Source organism: Cygnus atratus, chromosome 10 (genome assembly GCF_013377495.2).
Source record: "Cygnus atratus isolate AKBS03 ecotype Queensland, Australia chromosome 10, CAtr_DNAZoo_HiC_assembly, whole genome shotgun sequence".
Taxonomy (NCBI): domain Eukaryota; kingdom Metazoa; phylum Chordata; class Aves; order Anseriformes; family Anatidae; genus Cygnus; species Cygnus atratus.
In genome coordinates, this window is record NC_066371.1 from 13,762,081 (window position 1) to 13,779,373 (window position 17,293).

The 17,293-nt window shown below is 46.3% G+C and overlaps 1 protein-coding gene across 2 annotated transcripts in view; it reads right to left on the reverse strand.

The window, feature by feature from the left end:
• Positions 1-17,293, reverse strand: part of MAPKAPK3 (MAPK activated protein kinase 3) — a 92,312-nt gene that overhangs the window by 41,188 nt on the left and 33,831 nt on the right. The window contains exon 2 of one of the 2 annotated variants that reach the window (XM_035547064.2): positions 9,887-10,233. The exons of the other annotated variant lie outside the window; for it this stretch is intronic. Within the exon in view, the coding sequence (XP_035402957.1) occupies positions 9,887-10,111 (225 nt within the window). The 5' untranslated portion in view covers positions 10,112-10,233. The remainder of the gene's footprint in view (positions 1-9,886; positions 10,234-17,293) is intronic. 2 annotated transcript variants of the gene reach the window in all.

Here is a 17,293-nt window from a genome sequence, read left to right on the forward strand (position 1 = left end):
GACAGAGCAGCGCCCTTCAGGAGAGAGGGCCTGAAAGAACAGGAAGCCTCCAAGCATCAAGCAACCGCCAAGCCCCGTCCCCTGCCCAGGCGTCAAACTTTGACCGTAAATCGGTTGGAAGGGGAAGAGCAGAACAAAATGAAGGGCTTTTCCTCCTCACAAAGACGACGGAGACGTGCTGCAGCGTGGCTGCAGCAAGGGCCTGCATGGCAGCAGCGAGGCCGGGAACGCGGGGCCTCCCCGCCTGCCTCATAGTGCAGCGGGGACATCCCTGGCGGCGACAGCCCCGTTGCTGAGGAAACCAGACTGATTTTCACAAAGCCACACTGACTGAAAGCAGCAGTGGGAATGGGAGGAGAGCCCTGAGGGGAATTCATCCGCAGCAGCCAAAAAATACAATTTTGGTTAAAAATCAAGCGAGGGAAGGGTGCTTATTGCTCATCCTTGGAACAAGAAGGACGCTGTGGTGGCTACAGCAGTACCCAGCAGTGGGTCCTGTGGCACTGCAAGGGGGATTTTAAGGTCCCTGCATCCCCGAAACACACGGTCGGTTTGATCCGAAGCAGGCCACAGGCCTTCGCTGGTCCTACGCAGAACACAGGTGCGCGAGGCAGCTGCTCCCCATCCAGCTTTTAACTGCTCTCCCTTGAGAACAAAACCAAAACCCAAATCCAACCCCCAGCAAAATAGAAACCGACTGCGGTTAGAAATCACTACTCCGGTGCTTTCATAAGGGCTGACGGCTGATTCACACCTAGGCAAACTACTCGCCCCAGCCAAAATTTCCCCACACAAGAAAGTTCAGTGGATGTAGAGCATGAGTCACTCTATACCCTGCCGCTTCCAAAGAGTTTATGTATTTTAGAAATGCTGTTCAAACAAACAAACAAACAAACGAGTTTTTCTGAGCCCTCCCCTTACAATTGGCTTAATAAATCTATTCTCAACCCCAGCTGCCTCAGGCCCAGGGGGCTGCCTGAGGGCTTTGCTTGGAAGGCCAGTGTACTTGAGAGGACTCGAGACAAAATCATCCTGGGAAAAAGCCCATGGAGAAGAGCCAGAGCTTGAACTGGCAAGATTTAAGATCTGTGAGCTGTGCAACTTTAATAAGATTGGCTCCTTGGCCCAAACTTCTGAAATTGCTCATAGAGATAGTACATTTGGAGGTGTTTTTTTTTTTTTTTTTTAATGTTCAGCAAACCAACATTTCTGGTGGGAAAATTAATTTTAATATTTATTTTTCCTGTTAAAATAGGTCACGGAAGCTTCTGTGCAAAATGCCGTATACTGTAAGGATTCAGGAACTAGGAGGCCACACGTAATTTACATGCTGAGCAAGAATTCTCTCTCCCTTCACTCCTGGGGTATTAAAATGCTGGAGCATTATAGCTTAATCTCATTTAGGGAGCTTTGAATCATCTTAGATACTTAGGAAGTCTGTGTAAAATACCCCAATCCACACAATTTCTACGCTCTCATCCAGACAGACCCCCCCAGCAGAGCACTCTGGTGATGACCGACAGTTCTCACGGCCTCACACGCAGTGCCCGGAGCCCCCTGCCCGTCTCCACCACCGGCCGCTTCTCTGCCGCGCTCCTTCCGTGAACACCACCATGTCTTCTCAAGGTACAAGAGCCACAAAGCACACAGGTTGGACAACTCCACCTTACCCAAAGAAATGAGGACAGCTACACAGACAGCTATACTGTTGCTATCTGAATATTACAGGCGATCCTTATATCTGGCATTCTAAAGAGATATTTGACGTGGAAAATTGCACAACAAGGAAACCTATGCACATCATCTGAGAAATGGGAACTTTTTCAGGGTCGAGCAAATAGTAACTACAAAAGCATTTGGGGATGCAACATGGTATATATGATTATGTAAATAAATAAAACGTTTTATTTTTTAAGCTGCCGTATACAGTGAATTGATTAGCACAAAAGAGTCTTCATGTGCACAAGATTCATCTAATAAGCTTCTTAGTTTCACATTGGCTCTTGCTCCCAATGACAGTGGCAGCCTCCTTCATGCTTCCCATGAATTTAACACAGCATGAAGATAATCTCTTTTTTTTTCAGTTTAACTGGCAGCAGGCTACCATGACAAGTCACTTATTTGCAGACAAGACTGCTCTTATACGGGGTGCTACCGCATATGGACAACAATGCACTAAGGAAAAAAAATGAAGATGCGCGTGAACCATGATACTCAGGTGTAGCCTTGATTCTTCTGAAATTATAGAAGATGTTATCAGTTTTTTCCAGTCTGAGCATCTTTCTCCACGGTATTACTGTAAGTAAATGAGGCTGAAGTCACTTTACTAGTAGATGAACTTTAAAATTCTTCCTTATCATTCCCTTGCACTAAAGCTAATTTGCACAATCCAGTTATCTGGAAGGAGAGTCCCAGCTAGCATGAATCAGCAAGGTTTTCCTTTAGTCAAATGGAACATGAGGATTTAGATTCTACAGGGAGGAGGGAGAGAAAAAAGAGAAGGGTCTTCTAGTCTAAAGAGGATGTCAGCCGATAAGCTGCATCTGACCCATACGCACACACTCTGCCTTTAAGCACATTCCTCATGGTTGAAGTAAGACACAAACCTATAACACTTTGAGATCTTTGAGTCTGGGCAAAGACAGGGGAACACACCTTGATCTGCCAGAGCTTTGCTGCTACACAAGTCAGGGTACAACTTGTGCCAGCTTGCTAGTCAACTGGAAGAGAACACAGTAGGTGCAAAGCTGCAGCTACACAGTATGTTTTGTGAGATGATTTAAGGGTTTTATAGCATTTACCTTTCTGTTTGCACTTTATGAACTGCTATTGAACCTAGCAGGTATTCATTACACACAGTTTTATTATTTCAGACCAAGAATATCTTATTTTTTATTTTTAATTACTTGTTATATTTCAAATAAGGAGAAAGACCAGTCAAGAATATCAGATCATCAAAGTAAATTGATGAAGTCCACCTTTTTTTAATTAACTAGTCCAACTGATGCTCTGGAAAGTGCCATTCTGACCCAAATACGTACAAAGTGCTGAAAGACTCAGGTCTTGAATGACTCACTGGTTTAAAAACAATTCTTGTAGCAGCAGCAATGACCCACTTTTTAATCGTCTGGATGTTATTTTAGGTATTTCGTGCATGTTTACGTAATCCCTACCAAGATTGGCACTGAAGGATAAAATTCAAGGACCAGTCTCATGCTATCCATATTTTAGGTACTCCTCCATACACTGGGGGCTGCCATTTGACTGGAACTTTTCTGAACTCATGTTCATTTTACACTGTTTCTGGCTTTGATCTACCAACACATAGCTCCTGGAGTTTATTACTCATACTCAGCTGTGTTACTGACACTGAATTTACTGTAGCATGAGATAAACCAGTATAAATAGGCTGCAGGAAACGTGGTAGGTAAGAGGGAACTACAGAATATTTCACTTAAAGTACTAATTTCCTCCTGAAACACGCAGTCACTCCAGTAAAGCAAGAGCTCCTTCATCCTGCACAAAACCTAACCAACAATTACACTTGGTTCCCCTGAATTCCCACCACAGCTGTAGCTTAGTACATTATTCTTCCTAGCTCTGAAATGTTGAAATGTTTCATTCCTGATCTGGCATAATTTTCTTCTCTTCTAAAAATGCAATCTATAGCATCCAAGATGCTTGTTAACATTTCCTGTTCTACAATCAATCATCAGCCTAAAATAACCTTCACTTTCTCTATATGCATTGCCTGTAGTGTATTTTAAAAGTACCAGCCCTCTAGATAACTTGCAAAATAGATCATTTGACTGTACAGTCTCCTGTTTGTGAGCAACCCTGATCTGACTTCAGGGTATACTAACTGAAAACAGACTATCCAGCGATTAGCTTATGTGATGTAGTATTATTTAACTTAATCAGAAACATGAAAATTGAGTGAGAGGCAAAAACACAGCTCACAAGACTAAATGAAATTAAGGACTATCTTTCTCCTCAGTGATTCCACTCTGGAAAGCAGAACCACATTCTCTATGTAGTCCTATGTGTGGTTTCCAAGATCCATTACAGGTAACAATTTCTTGCAAAATTTCTCTATTACCTGCTTCCTCCTGAGTACAAAGTTATGCTAATACTCTTGTGGATTACAGTAGAGACTCCTACTCTATTATTATCATTTATATCATTCACCAAAAATACCTTAAAGCTAAAAGAAAAGGAGACTGTTCATTTTAGTGTTTGCTTTTTGCTTTGTTTAATGACTGGGCTTCACCTGTTTGTCGTCAAATCAGCAAATCACGTACCCATTGTTAGCATTTAGCAGCACAGGACATTTTCCATGAGGCAGGTCATTGCTTAACTCACTATTTGTTCTAGAGGATAAGACCTGTGAACTAGCAGGTCCATTCATCTGTACTCCACCTTAGTCTGAAAGTCTCAGAACGACTGGAAGACAGACACGGACAGACATGTGCATGTGCACACTGTGCTTAGGGAAGAAGCAACTTCTGTAACTACTTTACCGTTATTCATGTGAGTTTTCATATCAAAAGTATCAAACTGCTCATAAAACAATGCACTTTGTTTTCCCGAAGTTCCAAAGATCTTTGTTTTGCTGCTATGTCTGAACTGACCTTCCTTTTCTTCTCCTGGAAAGAAGCAACATCTGTTTACTGAAGCTGAAGAGTATGCCAACATGTAACACTTCTTACATCCTGAAACATCCTGAAAACCACAGAAGCAGGAAAATGCCAACAACCCAGCAAAAGAATGGTCTCTAGCTCCTATTTCTTAATCCCACCTTTCTGAGTTCTTTCTACCATCTTTCGCAAAAATAAGGTAGGCCAAATGCATTGAAACATTATTTTGACAGCACTTAGCAGGAATTTGTACAAATAAAGAAAAAGCGAGGGAAGAGAAAAGGAAAGAACAGAGCTGGATTTTTTTTCCATGGGAAGACAAGGCCCAGGAGCCCACATTTACCCTCACAGGTAGTCAGCTATTCCGGTTTCCTCTCCCTAAAGAGGGAGGAGTGGGGAAAGACAGCACAGAACACTCAGGCTGATGACAGTGGTAAAGAAGCAGGGGTTACATTTTAGCCCCCAAAGGTAAAGTGAACAGAAGAGGGCAGGCTGGCAAAGAAAAGATAAAAATAGAAGTGACTTGACTTCACTTGACTGCTATTTCTGGATCAAATACAGAAAGAGATACGAGTTTTTCTATTTGCCAGGAAGAGATGGACCAAAACACACTCGCCTTCTGGAAGGCCAGTCCTGCAGACCAGTTTTGTTTATGCTTCTACCCTTCTAAATCCCAGTGTTCTCCCTATTTGCAAACAGTGCTATTCAGCCAAAATGTCATTATGTGTCTGAGTAAACAGATTAGGTTTTCTGTAGCAGGACAGCAATGTGTGTGGCATTTCAATCTAACAGAAACAAAGCTGACAACACATTTTTAAAGCGTGTAGCAAATCATAATGCCAAGCAGAGTAAGCTAAGCCACGTAATACTTTAGGAAAATAACCAAAACCCCGCAGCATCACTGGGAGGACGTCTTGTGTTTTACCACTCTAAAACGATTAGTGAAATCCTAACTAGCTCCAATTACAGACACAGACTAAAGAAGACAGCAGGACCTCCCAGTTACAGCATGTAGACCTTGACTGAAACATGGCTCTGGAGATGAACGTCTCTGCCTATTTGAGCCCTTTCCTCTTGAGTATCTCAGTTAAAATTCCTTCCATTGAGTAATTTCTATCCAGATCCTGGCTGTGATGGCTTTGTTCCCACACAAAAAAACAAACAAACAAACAAACAAAAAAAAACCTGCAGGCAGAAAGCAGTGCCATCTGCCAAGTCAGAAGCTTCTTTAATGGACAAGTTTGTTGTGCAGGGGAACAGACTCTCACACTTCATCTTCAGCAGCAGGAGTGATGTTCTTCTTTTCCTGGGAGCAGGTTACAGGGAGCACATTCACACTTGAAGTATCTGTCCACAAGTATACACAGATATCAATGGATACTGCACAAGCAAACCTCGAAGAAAAAAAAATATCCATCTAGCAGCCCTTAGTTTTTTTCTGTTCAGCTTGCAAATCAATCTTTAAGCTTCTCTTTACCTGTCAGACCAGGGTTTTCTTTTGTGACAGCTTCAACAGCCTCCACTTTCTATTCCTGCAAGTGAATGATAACCCAGCCATCGCAGCTAAGAAGTGTGAGCGATTGCAAGGCTGAAACACCAAGGCCCTATTGTCCCTACACAGAGCTGTGCACTGCAGTTGTCTCTGAACAGATTTTTTTTCCAAAGTTTCCTTTGTTTTTTTTTCCATGATGATTTGCTCTGAAGTTCCATCTGCAGCAGGTTCGGGACTTGCATGGCCCAGTTCAGGTTTCACAAGAAACAACGGCAAACTTCTCTGAATATTTTCATCCTTGCAAATATCTTCAGGGCTAGGAAAAAGACCTTTCTATTCTTGCCAATTAAGCAAGCACAGTTTTTATCCTTCCTTGTTGGGTAATCTTCTCATCAGACCATCTTTGGAGAGAATAGCAGATTCTCTCTGGGCTGCTGGCAATTTTGCTTAATCGCATATTTAACTTTTTATTCAGCACTTAAACTCATAACAATGAGAAATACATGCACACAAGCAGCAAAGTATTATCTGCCATTTAAGCTCCCTAGAGCTCTCATAAACATCTTCATATTTCTGTCCATTTTGGAAGACAAGAGCACACATTCCACAGCTGGGGGAATGACACACATATGTAACACAATTTCAGTGATATATTAACCATCACTGACAAAACTCCAGTTTGGCAACGGCAAACTTCAGTCTTCAATATATTTTAAAAGTTCTGAAAAAAAATTGGCCTAGGCACTCAATGCTGAACAGAAGCTGATGTTAGAGGAGCTACTACAGGTTCCTCCTCCCCATCAGGCAGAGGACATTCTGTCATGGCACAGCAACTTTAGTTCTCCTCTCCCCCTCCACAGCTCTCAGCACTGAATTAAAACATTTTACAGATGGTAGTATCCAAAGGAATGTATTTCCCCTTGGAAATCTCCCCTCTGGAGAGCTACAAAATTTGTTCTGGAGCACACCTGATGCCACTGGATTGTGCTCTCGAATGACAACTTCTATTTTAAAATGCTTCCATAAAACCTCTGAAGTATGAATGGTATATAATATGTCCCCACCACCTGAGGGAATGAGCCGTGCTGGAGATGGTTTATAGTGATTTGGACGATGACCAGACATGCAAAGATCCCAACGAAGTCCAGCACATGCAGTCCATGTGGCGGAAGTTTGTACGGACTGCCCAAGCGTCACACGCCAGCGCGCTGGCAGCGATGAATTGGAGAGATGGGATGGGACCGACGGTGGATGTTGTGTCCAGCCAGCCTCAGCAATATGAAGAAAATCTCTCTGCCCCACTACGGGTCTGCATCTCGGTTGTGGAGAAATTGCCCCAACAGCTCCAGCACCTTGAAGAACGTATGCCTTCCTCCTCACCCAGATGGAGCAGTATCTCATCCATTAAGAGTCAGCATTTTCCTGCTCGAGGGAGAGAGTACCAGGGACGCACAGCGCATGGCACCCTGTGTTTTTATCTGCATGACCTTGGCGAAGACATGAGGAAGTGGGATGGTGAAACCTACCTTGACCCTAGCAGCTCAGGTACGTGAACTGCAAGGAAATACAGCAGCCAAAAGGAGTTCTCCTAGGAAAACTGCTGCTATAATTTCTGCTAGAACTTCAATACAAACTGGAGTCAAAGGCAGCCAAGTGCTATTGACATCACTACTGCATTTTTCTCCATCCCTTTGGCAGCTGACTGCAGGCCAGTTTGCTCTCACTTGGAGGGGCGTCCAGTCCACCTGGAGTCGACTGCCCCAGGGATGGAAACACCGCCCTGCCATTTGCCATGGACTGATCCAGACAGGGAAGCGTTCCCAAACACCTGCAATACATCAGTGACATCATCGCGTGGAGCAACAGAGCAGAAGGTTTTTGAAAGGGCTATTCTGTACTCTGTGATGTCACGCTCAGCAATAAAAGGTGGGAAAGGGGAAGGAGAGGGGGGGGCTCTCATTAGGAAGACGTCTGTCCTCCCACACAACTGCTATGCCTATTGAGGCCCTGCTTCCCGGGACGTGGCCAAACATTGCTTGTTGATGGGAAGTAGAGGACTCTTTTCTCTCTCTCCGTGCATCCATGCAGCCTTTGCTTGTTTTTTCCCCCCTCTTCCTTTTCCCTTTAAATAACGTATCCTTATCTCAACTCATGAGCCTTTTTTTTTTTTTTTTCTCTTTCTAGCATACTTTCTTCTCTTCGTCTTCTTCTGAGGAGGGGAAGTGAGAGAGTGGTTGTAGTGGAATTCAGCTGCCCAGCAAGGTAAAATCACCACAATAGTGAACCTGCTAAACTCTTCAGAAACAGCAGAACAGTTTCCACATTAACTTGAAGGAATACTATCCTTCATCACAGTATGCGAAGTATGGAAATTAATGTTGATAGCCCTTCAAGTTAACTCACTTGTCCATGAATATTTTAGCAGAAGGATCTGATTAACGGATCACACTTCAGAGTAGCAAAACCCAACGCTCCCCTGGGCAGGTGTGAAACCCCAGTACTTCCCAGGCTGTTTGCCAAAACTTCCAGTTCCCTGATGATAAAACTTTGTGAGTCAGCTGCACGTAGATAATACACAAACAGTGATAAAGAAAATGAGAGTGCTGGAAACATGTACATTAATCAGCATGCTACTGTATTATAACCTTTTCTATTTCACCTATTAAAATTATTTTTAATATACAAAGCTACCAGGTATTTCCAGCCTCCTGCATCAGGGTGCAAGAATCTACTGGGCATGGCAATTCTAGCTCAATAAAGGGAAGACCACATCCAGACCCCAGCAGGCCTTCTGGCTGCCCAGTAACAGATTTGTCCTGCTGGCAGAAAATGCAGAGCATGAGGTTTATGAAGCAGAAGGGTACCCAAAAGTCTTCTAAATATCCTAATTAATCACATCAACTTCAGCAAGAACTCTGTAACATTTCTTAAGACATTCTCATGACAATTACTTCAACTGGTTTTCAGTCCTGCCATACAGAACCAAGCTAGTTCTCATTTGGGTTAGGTTTAAAAAAAAATATTATTTTTCATTTTTATCATGCGGTCTAAAATCATCAAGGAAATCTTCAGGTTAAAAGCTGCAGAGCGAAAGGCAGGCGAGCTTAATGTTCTCTAATTAATGGCTACTGGTCCATTTATTGAAGTTATGCATATCATCATAAATTCCATCTCATTTTCAGTTAACAGCTAAACTTACTTGCCAATACTGGTGTTATGTGTGTTTTCCCAGGTAATACCCTTCTGGAACCAGATCGCAAAGAAAAAGAGGAGAGTAACAGAGTAAACTGGAAATGTCCCTTAAAAAGCCAAAAGAGATCCTCCTTCCAAAGTTGAATATTTGTGACAGTCTGCCTCTACCAGCTTTGCATCTACAATTAATAGTGCCCTTCAAAACAACTTCAAAGGGAGAAAAGCCTGAAGACCAACTGACATTTAAATACTTCCCAGTTCAGGCCTATTTCATTGCACAAGATCCAAAACAGTTTCATTCCCAAGTATTGCATAATATATTCCTTCAAAATCTAGCAAGCTTTCTCACAGAACAGAAACTCATGCAGAATTTTCTGGAAAAGACTCAGGTTTGGGCCACTATGCTGTAAGCAATACAAACGTCCCTGTGTATTGGGCTTCTTCGTCGTGCAGCCCTCTTTGTGAAATGTGAAGAGCAGAACAAGTAGCTTTTCTGGGGCTTTAGAAGTGAACCCTGGCCTCCAAAACATAAACAAGGAAAAAAAAAAAAAAAGGGCCTACGTACCTTCAAAGCACATTTCTGCCCCGTCTCCTTGTTGAAACACTCCAGTACTTTGCCATTGATTCCTAACCCTAACACCCGTTTGGAGAGTTTGTAGTCATCCGTAACTGCATGTTTTTTTATCTCTAGTTTGACATGGGCTGCTCCCCCAGGCAAGGATTTCACGATGCTCTTGCTCTCCACGTGGCTCTCTGGCTGGGATTCCTGTTCACCTTCATTTTGTTCCATATCAGGGAAGAGTCTGAGGCTACCAAGATGCCCAGCAGATACCCTGTGGGTTATCCTCTGCAGAGTCCCTCCTGGTGATCAAACCAAATGCTTCAAATAGTCCATTTGCTCGCCATTTAGCCCTGAATAAAAACGTAAATGAGCATTACTATTAGCAACGGATGCGAATTAACTGCGTGCCACCTAACCACTTTCTTTCCTAGCAAGGTGAGCAGGCACCCAGGAGACCAAAGGCGGAGGGAGGTTCCCCTCAGGACGCACACTTGCCCCAGCTGTGCAGCCCAGCTGTCCCGCGCACACAGCCATCAGCCCGCACTACAACTTTCTGCTTTTATTGCCTCGGACCGAAGTCTGTGCGGCAGCACGACGAGACGGTGGCCTCTGCCCCGAGGAGCTTGCAGAAGCACGCTGACAACCTGCCGCCTCTCCGTGCCGTGCAGACGCCCGCACGGCGGCCCCAGCGCTCGAGGCCGTGCAGGAGCCACGAGCAGGGCCGCGGGGCCGCCTCACCCCGCGGGGGGCCGCCGGGCCCCGGCCCCTCAGCAGCGCGGCCCCCGGGGGCGCCGGGCCCTCGTCCCCCCGGGCCGGGCCGGAGCCTTCAGCCCCGCGCCGAGGGGAGGAGGTGGTGGAGGAGGAGGAGGAGGAGGGCGGCAGGATGGCGCTGAGGGGTAGCGAGGCGCAGGGGGCCGGGGCTTTGCCGGGGGGGCTCGGAGGTCGTTACCTGCCCGTGGCGGCGCGGCGCGGCCCCAGCCGAGGCTTCCCGGTGCGGAGTCCCGGAGGGCGGCGTCTGCCTGCGCCCGCCCCGGGCAGGTGCGCGCCGCCTCCCCGCGCCCTGGGGCCGCTGAGGGGAGCCTGGCCCCGGGGGGCCGCGGGAGGCGGCGGTCTGCTCGGCCGCCGCCTCGTCCCCGGGGCGCGCTGGGGGGAGCCTGCGGCCGGTCCCCGGGGAAGGCGAGGGGCAGGGGGGTGCTTAGCGGCGGGGGGACCCTGAGGCACCGGCCGCGGTCCTCGAGTGCCGGGGGCAGCGGGGGCGAAGCGCCCGAAGCTGCTCGCGGGCGAGGCGCGGTGCGAAGGCCTCCTCCCCGGGAGGAGCAGGTTTAAGAAAAGAAATAATAAATGAAACAGAAGAAAAGGGCTAGGAGAGGCGCGGCTGCCTTCCCGGCTGCGGCCTTGTGCCGCAGCGCGCCCGTGCGGCCGCCCCGGGCAAGGAGCGGCCCCGCGGGCAGCCCCGGGGGGCGGCCGGGCCCCGGGACGCGGACAGCCCGGTGCCCGCGGCAGCCGCCGGCCGTGGCCGTCGCGGTGCGGCTGCGAAACGGTGCGGTGCTGCCGCACGCGAAGATGAGTCAGCGGAACGGAGCCGTGCCGCTGGAAAGCGCCGAAAGTTCGCCTGCTTTGCGAGTTAAAAATACATCTGTCGTTTTACGTAACATCACGGCCTCTGGAGGTCTTGCAGTCAGGAAAATCATTAAAAGCGCTAATGAGCGCTTTCTCCAAGGGATAAAAAGTGGCGCAGCCGAACGGGATGCGGGATGCAGGCCGCCGCGGGATGCACCACCACTGCCCTCTGGCCTCGGCCTTCTCTTCAGGCCTGCGGCCGAGCTGAGCTGCTGCAGGGCCTGGTGCCCCATCCAGATCACCTCTTCTGGGCTGGTCAGCCCCAGGGGACCGCGGCCATTTCCAGCCTCACCTCCCAGGGTTTGGCTTCCAGCCTTCTCAGGCTTTGCACCACCTCCAGCAGTGGCAGTCTCAGAGACGCGTGCATAACTGTAAGCTGGCAGGCTGGAAGCCCTCAGTAACACCATGCTGTAGTCTGCAGCTTGCTCCTACTTTCCTTCCCACAGCTTCTGCCTCTACTGTTTATTTGTCCTGGATGGTGATTTCCTTCTCTTTGCAATAGATAGCTACAGTCCTCCCCCCAGTGCACAGGCACTGGGGGCCAGACCCTTCAGAAAACACATCAATCTCTCAACTCTCTCAGTTTATAATTTCAGGAATATTCTCACTCACACTGATTTGTTACTTCCATTCACGGCCCACTAACTCCTACAGGATCTCTGGCTGACCAAAGCAAGCAGTCATTGCAGTGGCTAGCATGTTAAAGCCAGGGAAAACATTAGACATGGGAAACTGCCAAAAATCTAAACAGATGTCTACTGAAGGAGTTGCTATTTTTTCACAGTGTCTGCAGCTAAGAATTTCATGAAGAAATTATGACTCCTTCTAACTATTTCAAGAACGAGCTTCTCCAAAATAAGATTTGCATGGAAATAGAGGAGGAAAGATGAGAGGATAAGGCAGGGTTCTTCTGGTTGCAGTTAGCTGGTTCTACACATCTGTTAGGAAGCCTCCTGAGAAGGTTCCTCAGAAGAGTTCAACTGGTAGTATATGAAACAGTTTTCATATCACTGCCTGAAGTGATTCATTCTTGAAAGCTATGCTTATCTGGGTTCACTACTCAATACTGTCTATATATGCTTTTAGCAAAGTTCATCATTCTGCCAGCAACCAGTAATAAGCTTAAACATGGCAAAGACCTTAAAAATCCCATGTGAATCATGGTTAATAAGGCCTTACACAAACCCTTTGCTAATTTCACCCTCCATAAACTTTGAAAAAGCCTTTGCAGCACAGCCCAAGTATCAAATAGCCTTGCAGTAGACAGGGATGACCACAACTGAGGCAGAAAAAGTGAATATATCCCCTTGTTCTTTGTGTTCATTCTTCTATCTTGGATAGGTTGTCCAAGCACAAAGTGTATCTCTATTCCAAAGCAAAGGCAAAACACAAACACCAAACACAAAAATCTGGCCATGTGGGGCAGTCCAAAGGCAGTCTCTTTTAGGTGCTCCTCCAGCGAGAGGTCTCTGCCATAGTGACCTGGTGTGGTGTCTTGGTGCGACTGGCTCTGCAAATCCCTGTGGGAGCACCCACCTGGAAGCTCCTGCACTTGTAAACCCCGGCCTTTGCAACCCACACGCAGTTTGCAGAGAGCCGGGAACATTCATTTGTGCAATATCCTCCTCTTAAGCTGCTTAAGGTTTTATAATTTCTCCAACAAGCTCTTAGGGAGGAACAAGCATGCTGAGGCCAGGCACACATCCTGAAGCTAACAAGTGGGTTAACCATTTAACCCTAACACCTCTGACAACGTAAAGGCAGCAAGGAAGTGCAGCGTGGTCATCTTGGCGGCACTTGTCCCCCCATCTGGCTCTGGGAGCATTTCACACAGCGCCTGCTTTCAAATGTCAGGCTTAGATCTCGCTGGGAATTACATTTCACATGATCAAAAACTTACACTGCGGATCCTGCAGCTCCTCTATGTGCTCATGGCAGGTCGAGCCGCATTACAATCCTTTGGAGATGCTGACAGGAAACACTGACAGGCCCGCTGCAGCTTATTGTGCCGGGGGACATTTTTCATTCAGAAAGAAGTTTTTATTTATTTATTGATGTTTGCTTTTTGAAGTTTTAAAAAAAACAGTACTATTACATGATAAGAGCCCACTACGGCAAAAGTTCTTTCATCCTCACAAAAATCCCTAAAACTGTAAATTAAATATTAATCCTGTTTTAACCAAAAATCCCCAACAGCAACAACACAAAACAACTTATTTCCAGAGATAATTTAGTAGCTCAGCTTCTCCTGCTTACCCCACACTAGAAGAGTAGTTTGTAAGAGAAAATAACCGAACAGTAAAGCCTCAATCTTGCAATAAGCAGTGGGGCAGCAGCCCCATGTCTCTAAGCTAATATGTTAACCCTGTGAAGCTTAGTATTTCAGCCAGCATGCAGTTTGGATATGCCATTCCTGTATCAATTTTATCACGTCTTGACTATCACAGATACCTTGTCTACACAAATAGAGTACTATTGTTTAAATATGGAAGGTTAATTTTGGCTATCTCACTGGGTATTTTTCACTGCCCTTTTCCTGTGCTGTAGCAATTCAATAACAGCAGTATCTGGGATCAAAGCCATTTCAGACTGTCAAATATCTCATTTCTTAACAAAAAAAAAAATAAAAAAAATCTCAGTTTGCTGTCACATGGAGAGCTAGGAAATTTGAGGTCATCAAATCTTCTTTGGGAGATGTCATGTTTTGGAAGAATGATACTTATCTGAATGCTAGAGTTATCTGAGTTTATTTAGAGACAAAAGTGATTTGTATGGGGGCTAGTCCTTTGATAGCAATGTCTCATGGAGATCAATATCAACGGCAATAAAGAAAATGCCACCATCAACTGAAAACATAGTGACTTGTTTTTTTCTGAAACACTGCCTCCCCAGAGTAACAGCTGTATTTTTTTCCTGGTGTTATGAAAAATCCACTCTCTGGGATGCATTATATAGATGTCACCGAAGAGAAAACACTCTGTATTGTCAGGTTGAAGTGAGGACACAGCTTTGCCTGATTGGGAGGTTGCAGCAACCTTATTAAATTTCTCAGGATGTTCTTCAAAAACTGCTGTGTCTGTGATATTAAAAGAAGGAAAGGAAAGCTCTATAGAACAATATTGCGATATGTGGGAGAAGAAAAGAAGCTTCTATATGATCTTTAGTTTAGTCTGTCACGTACACAGTGCTCTGGAACAGAGACTATATACATGTTTTTTCCCCCCATCCTTCAGTTTTGTTCTGGCAGTGTCTGCTGCAGACTTATTGAAAAGAAGAAGAAGAAATATAAGACCAATAACAATTACAAACCAGAAACTGAAATAATTGCTATTACCCATACAATTAGAAAAACCCATCAGTCTGGCTCCTTTCTCTCTGCTGTTGAGAAAAGACCAGGTTTACAGAGCTGTTTCATAGGCAGTGATGTTAACCTGATGCTTTGTGACCAGTAAACTAGAACAACTCTTTATTCTCAACACATTTTGTCATCACCTGAGCTTATAATATAGTTTCTAAGCAAAATTACAAACGCTAGCTGTGAACCAGCTGCTAGTGAAGGAAAGGGACGTCTCAAGACGTCAAGGCATATGCAGGACAAAGAGGTGATCCGAGACAGCCAGCACGGCTTCACCAAGGGCAAATCATGCCTGACCAGTCTGGTGGCCTTCTATGATGGAGTGACTGCATCAGTTGACAAGGGAAGACCAACCAATGTCATCTGCCTGGACTTCTGCTATGCCTTTGGCATGGTCCCACATGACATCCTGGTCTCCAAATTGGAGAGATATGGATTTGATGGGTGGACCATTCAGTGGATAAGGAGTTGGCTTGAAGGTGGCGCCCAGAGAGTGGTGGTCAATGGCTCTGTGTCCAGGTGGAGGCTGGTGATGAGTGGTGTCCCTCAGGGGTCTGTCCTGGGACCGGTACTGTTTAATACCTTTATCAACGACATGGAAGTGGGATTGAGTGCACTCTCAGCATGTTTGCAGCTGACACCAAGCTGAGTGGTGTGGTTGATACACCAGAAGGAAGGGATGACATCCAAAGGGACCTGGACAAGCTTGAGAATTGGGCCCGCGTGAACCTAACGAGGTTCAACAAGTCCAAGTGTAAGGTGCTGAACCTGGGCCAGGGCAATCCCAGACAGGAGGCCAGACTGGGAGAAGAGCTCATTGAGAGCAGCCCTGCAGAGAAGGACTTGGGGTTCTGGTGGATGAGAAGCTCGACATGAGCCAGCAGTGCGCGCCTGCAGCCCAGAAGGGCAACTGCATCCTGGGCTGTGTCAAAAGGAGTGGCCAGCAGGGGAGGGAGGTGATTGTCCCCCTCTGCTCTGCCCTTGGGAGGCCCCACCTGGAGTGCTGCATCCAGGTCTGGGGCCCCCAGCACAAGAAGGCAAGAAGGATATGGAGCTGTTAGAGGGGGTCCAGAGGAGGGCCACAAAGCTGATCAGAGGCTGAATCAGCTCTCCTATGAAGAAAGGCTGAGAGAGCTGGGGATGTTCAGCCTGGAGAAGAGAAGGCTTCGGGGTGACGTCATTGCAACCTTTCAATACTTAAAGGGTTCTTATAAAAAGGATGGACAGGGACTCTTTACTCATGTAGATAATGATAGGACAAGGGGGAATGGTTTTAAACTGAAAGAGGGGAGATTTAGGTTAGAGGTTAGGAGGAAATTCTTCACTCAGAGGGTGGTGAGGCACTGGCACAGGCTGCCCAGAGAAGCTGCGGATGCCCCATCCCTGGAGGTGTTCAAGGCCAGGTTGGACGAGACCTTGATCAACCTGATCTAGTGGGTGGCGTCCCTGCCTTTGGCAGGGGGGCTGGAGCAATCTTTGAGGTCCCTCCCAACCCAAGCCATTCTATGATTCTGTGAAGAGCACCAGTCTCATACAATCTGCAGGATGCGTCCTAATACCTGCCTTAGTTCCTCAAGGAATTCCTCCCTGTCAGCACACGTATCCCTCAGCAGAGGGATATTTCTAGAGAAATACAGAAGAGGGTAGGACAGTTTATTTTATAATCCTGGAATCAGACACCTTCTTACAGATAACTTGTCTTGGTCGGTGAGAAGGTTTTGGGAGGCTCCATCCCTGCTCCTCCACTAAGGGATGCTGTCTGGGGATCTCTAGAGCAGCAGCAGCACTGAGATACAGCTTATCTATGGAGGGAGATAGAGATGCCAGTTGGACAATTCTATTTCTTTAGAGAGATTTAAAAAAAGAAGAAAATACTTTTTTTCTTTTTTCTTTTTTTCCTAGAAGTATCATAAATCTAAAACATCATAAATCTTCAAATCTGTCTACAGAAGACTTCATTTTCTGCTGCAGTGGAGCACAAGCAATGAATATCTCTTTCACTGAAGGGGATCCTCAACTAAGGGGTATAACGGCATTGTCTGACAGCCCTGGGGTGGCCACCCAGATCACTCAGGAATGCAATTTTTTTTTACAGAGCCACAGCATTTGATACAAGCAGAGAAGTTCCTAACAAATGCCACACTGCAATTGTTTTCTAGGTCACTGCATGCCAGCAAGCCTAGGGACAACAGATGTGGTGAGCTACTTATGGTAGCACCAAGGTACTTCCTTGTAGCCCAGAATGAGGTCCGCTGCTGTCCTGCACATTCTGCTTCTGCACGTCCCATACCCACAGCACGGCTTGCCCACCACCTGGAGTGCCCCATTGCTCCACACTGGCTTGGGAAATCCAAAGCACGATAGCAAGCTCATCACCCTCTTGTGTGCTGCTGATTAAAGAAAAATTGGTGGGCCCTACCCAGATTGTGAGATGG